Genomic DNA, 6439 nt, shown 5'->3' on the forward strand with positions numbered 1-6439 from the left:
CTAAGTCATGTATCTCATATGTCGCTTGTTAACACAGATCGAGCGTTGATCGATGCTATTGAGTTAGCTTCGATCGATGCTTCCTTAGGCAAGCGTTATAAAACTGATCGATTAGGTTCACTATTCCTACTAGATCAGATGTCGCATTTTTCTAACAATCCTAGCTCAAGAGAATCTATTCTAAAGAAGAACCTACTGTGGTACTTGTCTACAATCCTAATATCAGGATTCTAGTTAGCTACTCTATAACACAAGCAGTAAGAACAATTCTAATGAAATATGTTTAATTATCATCTAAGTAATTCTATAGTTTTGGCTAATCCTTCATAACCCTAACTAACCCTAAATCTAACAATGTGGATCTACTCAGACATTATCAAGCAAAGCATGATAAATAACTGAATAGAATGCATAAAATAGAGTATGTATGAAAAACTAGAGTTTCATTATAATCTCTGAAGGAGTCTTGGATCTTCTCTCCAAACTACTAAAAACCCTAAAGTTGTATGCTGTGAATGAAAGAAAGAAAGCATGTGTTGCCTAATACAACAGCAGAGTACTTAAATATTAGGTTAAAGTCGACTAGGGTCAGTCATGTAAATATGTGGATCTTTGGGCTTAAGTCGGCCAGGAATCAAGTCGGGGGTCTCGCGCTTCGTTGTCAATCGAGGACAAGAGATGTTTGTCGATCAACGATTGTCTCTGAATGTCGACTCTTGTTGGTTCCTTGAATAGTTACGAATTTCTTATATCTTTAGCTCCAAAATGCTCCATGATAATCACTACATTGCTCCAAAACATATATGAACGTGTAAAGACTCTAAAAAGGCTCCAAAACATAATAAATAGACTCTAAAACAACTATATACCATGACTGAAAACTGGTAAATTCTATGGTATATAAGATTTTTTATATCCCATGGAAACAAATTTGTTTCTTGATTAAAAAGCTATAGTTCCGGGAACATGATTTTATATCATCAATCCTTCATGGATTTTATCTGCAACCAAAAACAGAAATTTCTTCCTATCTATTCTACAGTGATAAACACCGTTCGTTCGTTCACAAACAACAAGAGAGATAGATTGTACATAAGAGAAGTTACAATCTGTTTCTGGCGTAGATTGAGAGCCATGGAAGCATGAAAACTGTATCGTCTTTTAGCCGTTTTGCAAATCTCAATCTCAGATCGAGATTATGTGATTACACTAAACAAGTTCTGACAGATTCATGTAAACAATGGGGGAAAATAAGAAACCTTAATATGAATCCTAAGACGACTGAGAGAAACTTCAAAACCGAGAAGCAGAGATGAGTGATGAACATGTATGTAACGTGTGATGTAGATTGGAAAGGAGAACGACGACATAAGCAAAAACCTTCTGATCCGAGGAAATGAAAATGTGTCAAATGGGTGTAATTGGCTGAGTGAGCCTATTGTGATTAATAGGCCTAGTAGACCGAGTAATTTTAACAATAAAATGTTTTCCTATAAAAAAAAATGTTTTCCTATCTTTTTTTGAACACCAAAAGTGTCCAATATATGTTGTTGTTTTCTTTGACTCTTCTCCCTTCTTTATATGCATTGGGTGCTTGGATACCCATTCAAATTTTGATCAGATTTTTTTTGAGGTTTGTGAATTCAATCTCTTAAATCTTATTCAGATTTCATATATCTTCGAATTAGATTTGGTTAATAATACTTTAAATTGAATATATTTTATAATTTTATATATGACACATTTTAGACCCAAATTCGAGATCAGATAATTTTAGATCGGTTTGAATATTTTTATTTCTCACATCAAAAGAAACATAAAAATGTATTTGAAATATCTAGTTAGGTTTTAAATGCTATTGCATATACTAATATAGATTTTGAGGTTGGATTTTTGAGTTACTCATTCGGGTTTGATTAATTTACATTTCGAATTCAAATACATTCTATACCATTCTACTTAATCCAGTCATGTATTTTTACAGCTTGGATCAGATATGAAATCAGGTTTCTAGTTCAAGTTTTGTTCTAATCGCGGGTTTCACATTTTTACCTAAATTTGAGCACATTTATTTGGAACCAAAGCACTGTCGCAAACCAAACCAAAAAATGATATTCAGTTTGGGTTTCGAACCTATCAACTATCAGAACGAATCCTATATTTGTAAAACCAAAAAATGAAACCAAACCGAATAGATACCCGAATTTCTACGATATAGTTTATATATCTATAGATATAGTAACTACATTTAGTTTTAAAGTTTAAAGTAATCAAATAATTTAAAAATGTTATTTATAAACCAAAATACCAAAAACTAAATTACCATAATATCTTTTATCCGAAATATTTAAAAAATTTCGAATTATCCGAATTTTTATTCGAAAACCAATTTTTTGCCCATGCCTACTTCATATTTATCGTACCCTTCCTTCTTCTAATGTGCATAATGGGTCTAATGTGTTTTATGGGCCTAGTTTTATAATAAAAGGTTGGCCCATTTATATTCCTGCTTTCTTCAATTCTTCAACGAAAAGGTGGAGACCGGAGATTCGTCGCCGGAGACTGAAGCTTCGGAGAGGAGGAGGAGCAGCAGGAGAAATGGAAGATGGAAGAGAAGGAGATTGGGAGTGTTTAGGTTGCAATAACAGGAACTACGCGTTTCGATCATTCTGCAACAGATGCAAGCAGCCTCGTCTATTCATGGATAACAACACCTCCCAAAATTCCAAGTGGCTTCCTCGTATCGGTGATTGGATCTGCACTGGTTCGTCCCTCTTCTTCTTCTTCCGTTCAATTGTTCGATTGCTCAATACTCAGATTGTGGATGATTAGATTAGATTTTTGGATTAGGCCTTAGGTTGAGATGTTTTTGTGTATTCTGTTGTATATGGAACTCGCTGGTGTGGTGTGCGTGCGTTTGGGTGTGTGTGGTGACGTGGCAATAGGTTGCACTAACAACAATTATGCATCACGAGAAAAGTGTAAGAAGTGCGGACAACCAAAGGAAGTAGCAGCTTTGTCAGCAGCAGCTTCTCTTCAGAGTCATCTCAGTTACTTCGCCCGTGGACCTGATCCAGTCGACCAACTTGGTTCTTTACTCCCTTTCTCTAATCAAGCTTCGGCTGTTAAAGAGTGGAGGAGCGGTGACTGGATCTGCGCATGTGGGTTTCACAACTATTCCTCTCGTATACAGGTGAGGATCAAGTGGGGTTTAGAGTTTAGGGTCTAGGCACTTTTCGGATTCTTGTTTACTCATTTTCGCTTTCCTGTGTGTCTATGCAGTGCAAAAAGTGCAATGAAACAGCGCCACTAGGTATGGCTGTTTGTCTAGTTTGAACACATGCCAATGCTGTGCTATGTTGTCATTTTTTCTTTGGTTTGCAGCACTTGGAGCGAAGAGATTAGCATCAGAAGTTTTGGCTCATGAATGGGATGGCAAAAGATTGAATCAAGGATATGTAAGCATTAATCAAGCCTGCATAAGAATTGATTCTAAGAACACATTCTAGTTGCATAGTCTTAGCTAAGTGTCTTGTGTGTAGGCAAGCATGCAACCACAGTCATCGTTATATGCATCTTTTCCTGGTATAAGCTCAGGCAGTATCTCAAACTGGCAACTTCCTCTCCCGTTTCTTCAGCAACAGTTAACACCTGCTTTACTTGGAAAGGGGTACGGTTTCTGATCTCTGGTCTCCACTGCTTACTTCGTTTCTCCATAACTTGGCTGATTCTCCATTTGTGACTGATTAAGTAGAGCAAAACAATGGCGTGATGGAGACTGGATGTGCAAAAACTGCAAGAATCATAATTATGCATCTCGATCAGAGTGCAATAGGTGGGTTTCAACTCTCTTCTAGTTTACATTTGTTTCTTTGCATTAAGTTAAGGTTAGCAAAAAAATGTTCATTTTGGTTTTCATTTCAGGTGCAAGACTAACCGAGATATCATTGAGCAAGCCATAACTCCGGCACAATCTTGAAGAATCAAGAAGAGTGTTCTTTTACTGTCATTACAAAAATACTCGGTATCTCAACCTTGTTTGATTTGGGTACACATTACTCGAAACTGGCAAGAATATAAGCCCCAAAATGTTCTATAACAGAGAAAGCGAAAAGCTTGTTTAGCCCTTCAAGATGTTTTTAGGATCAAGAGGAGGTGTATCAAGCTGATAAAGATTCAAAGCCGGTCCAACAAACCGGAAAAGAATCCAACCACCAATCACAATGTAGATTGAGGCATAAGCCAATTTGTTCAGCCAAAACAACAAACCTTTCTCCCCAACATAAAGCTCCAACGCTTTCTCATTCAATGTCATCTCTTCCCATGTCTTCTGAACAGTTTTCTCCACTTTCTTTCCGTTTTGCCCTTCACCTGAACCTTCTTCCCTCATTCTCCTTCTTGACCCTCGTTTGAACCTTATCTCCACTCCATCCAACGGCTGAGAGACCTTCTCTTCACTGCTATTGTTGTTGCCACTGTTTGAGCAGTTTATCGAGAGAGATCGTCTTTCTTGACGACGCAACACGAACTGAGTCTGCGTTATTGCTCCGTAAGATTGTTGCTTCAGATTGATGATGATAGTTGGTTTAGCTGAACTGGGAGCTAAGAAGTGAAGAGTTTTCATTTTTCTTTAGTTGGAAGTTTCTGCAGCTACGAAGAGATAAGCTCTTTTATCTTCAACCATTGAGAATTAAGATACCTTGTCCTTTCACACGTAGTAACCCGAAACTAGTGGACTTTACTGAAATTAAAAAGCCCATAAAAACGGCAAAGTGGCCCATAACCCCGTAAATCATTGAGATAACAAGTGTTATGTCAGGGAACTTGTCACAAATCAGAGGGTAAACGCGGCTGGGCTGCGTGGAAACGTCTTCGGGGGCTGGATGGAGATAAAAAAATTGTTCATTTAGGACAGTTCGTTTCGACATCTTTCATCTCCAGATGATCCATTCAGATTTTTGAAATTGTTTGTTTGTCCATCCAGACAGTTCATCTAGATGAATCATCTAAATAAATTTTATGTTTGTTTTTTTTTTATTTTCATTTACATCCAAATAAGTTTAGTAAACAAATTACCAAAATATTTTTATATTGATTTAATCATAAATTAAAATTTTACTACAATAATAACTTCCAATAAACAAAAAAATTGATAAACATGTATTTGAAAAAAAACTTCAGAGTTTCAAACTAAAAAGAATATTAATAATAAACAGAGTGTAACTTCGGTTTTGGCAGAAAACAATTTTTTTTTTGGTTTTGACGGAAAAAATGAGGCTTTCCGATTTAGACGGAAAAACGAGATTTTTCGATTTTGGCGGGAAAATACGATTTTTTATTTTGGCGAGAAAACGCGTTTTTACGTTTTTGGCGGGAAAATACATTTTGGCGGGAAAACGCATTTTTGCGGTTTTGGAGAGAAAATGAGATTTTTTTTTTGGTTTTGGCGGGAAAACGAAATTTTTTGGTTTTGGCGGAAAATTACAATTTTCGGTTTTTGCGAGAAAACATGTTTTGTGGTTTTGGTGGGAAAACGCGTTTTTGCGGTTTTGGCAGGAAAACGAGATTTTCATTTTTGGCGGGAAAAATATGTTTTCTGGTTTTGGCGGAAAAATGCGTTTTGGGGTTTTGGCGTGAAAACACGTTTTGTGATTTTGGCATGAAAACACGTTTTTGCGATTTTTTTGTGGGAAAACACTTTTTTGCAATTTTGTCCGGAAATGCGTTTTAAGGGTTTTAGCGTGAAAAATTCGTTTTTTAGGTTTTCGCAGGAAAATGCGTTTTTGTAGTTTTGTCAGTTTTCGTATGTAAAAAAAAATGATATTATGTTTAGGTTTGTAATTTGTAAAAAAAAATGATATTATGTTTTGTCAGTTTTCGTATGTAAAACACCTAGAATTAATAACCTGACTATATTTAATAGGTTCCCTAGCTCCTTGTGGATTCGATCCCTAAGTACTGCAACTGAACCTCTTATTTGAGAGAGTAATTCACTCCTTAGGATAATTTGAGTGGTATCAAATTTGGCACCGTTGCCGGGGAGCTTTGATCGCCATTAGATTTAGTGTTATTGATTCTTATTCTTTTTTCTACCCCCATTCTGACACAAAATTTTTTTCTTGTCTTTTCGGGTGCATGCCCAACAGTACCAGAAGCAACAAGGACAAACACCTGCTATTCTCAGAAGATCCTGCTCACTTGGAACGCGCGATCCGCAAAGACCAGCGTTCCACATCGCTCGACGCAACAACTTTCACATCGACTGATTCTCGCACCCAATCGTCGACCGACACCCGACCTTCATCGTCGACATCGATCGATACTACACCGCGTACATCGATCGATCATCAGTCGCGAAACATGGTTGCGATTGTTATTCTCAGACATGACGAGAATGGAGACATGTATGACCTGGATGGTCATCTGCGTAATGCAACAG

The 6439-nt window shown here is 36.9% G+C and overlaps 2 protein-coding genes across 2 annotated transcripts; one reads left to right on the forward strand and one right to left on the reverse strand.

Moving 5' to 3' along the window:
* The first annotated feature begins 2508 nt into the window (after positions 1 to 2508).
* On the forward strand, positions 2509 to 4129 carry LOC106301399. The gene is made up of 7 exons (XM_013737788.1): positions 2509 to 2764; positions 2946 to 3193; positions 3283 to 3313; positions 3385 to 3458; positions 3543 to 3670; positions 3755 to 3835; positions 3925 to 4129. The coding sequence occupies exons 1-7, from the start codon at positions 2599 to 2601 to the stop codon at positions 3977 to 3979; spliced, it is 783 nt and encodes a 260-aa protein (XP_013593242.1). The 5' UTR covers positions 2509 to 2598; the 3' UTR covers positions 3980 to 4129.
* LOC106301400 lies at positions 3931 to 4678 on the reverse strand. Its single transcript, XM_013737789.1, has one exon. The coding sequence runs from the start codon at positions 4622 to 4624 to the stop codon at positions 4121 to 4123; it is 504 nt and encodes a 167-aa protein (XP_013593243.1). The 5' UTR covers positions 4625 to 4678; the 3' UTR covers positions 3931 to 4120.
* Positions 4679 to 6439: the final 1761 nt, after the last annotated feature.

The sequence above is a fragment of the Brassica oleracea genome, chromosome C7 (genome assembly GCF_000695525.1).
Source record: "Brassica oleracea var. oleracea cultivar TO1000 chromosome C7, BOL, whole genome shotgun sequence".
Taxonomy (NCBI): Eukaryota; Viridiplantae; Streptophyta; class Magnoliopsida; order Brassicales; family Brassicaceae; genus Brassica; species Brassica oleracea.

Excerpts from the sequence above, each read along its gene's own strand:
- LOC106301399 (XM_013737788.1), top strand. The coding sequence starts at position 2,599 with ATGGAAGATGGAAGAGAAGGAGATTGGGAGTGTTTAGGTTGCAATAAC. Across the intron at positions 3,459-3,542 it reads AAAGATTGAATCAAGGATAT|GCAAGCATGCAACCACAGTC; the intron begins GTAAGCATTAAT and ends TCTTGTGTGTAG. Across the intron at positions 3,671-3,754 it reads CCTGCTTTACTTGGAAAGGG|AGCAAAACAATGGCGTGATG; the intron begins GTACGGTTTCTG and ends CTGATTAAGTAG.
- LOC106301400 (XM_013737789.1), bottom strand. The coding sequence starts at position 4,624 with ATGAAAACTCTTCACTTCTTAGCTCCCAGTTCAGCTAAACCAACTATC.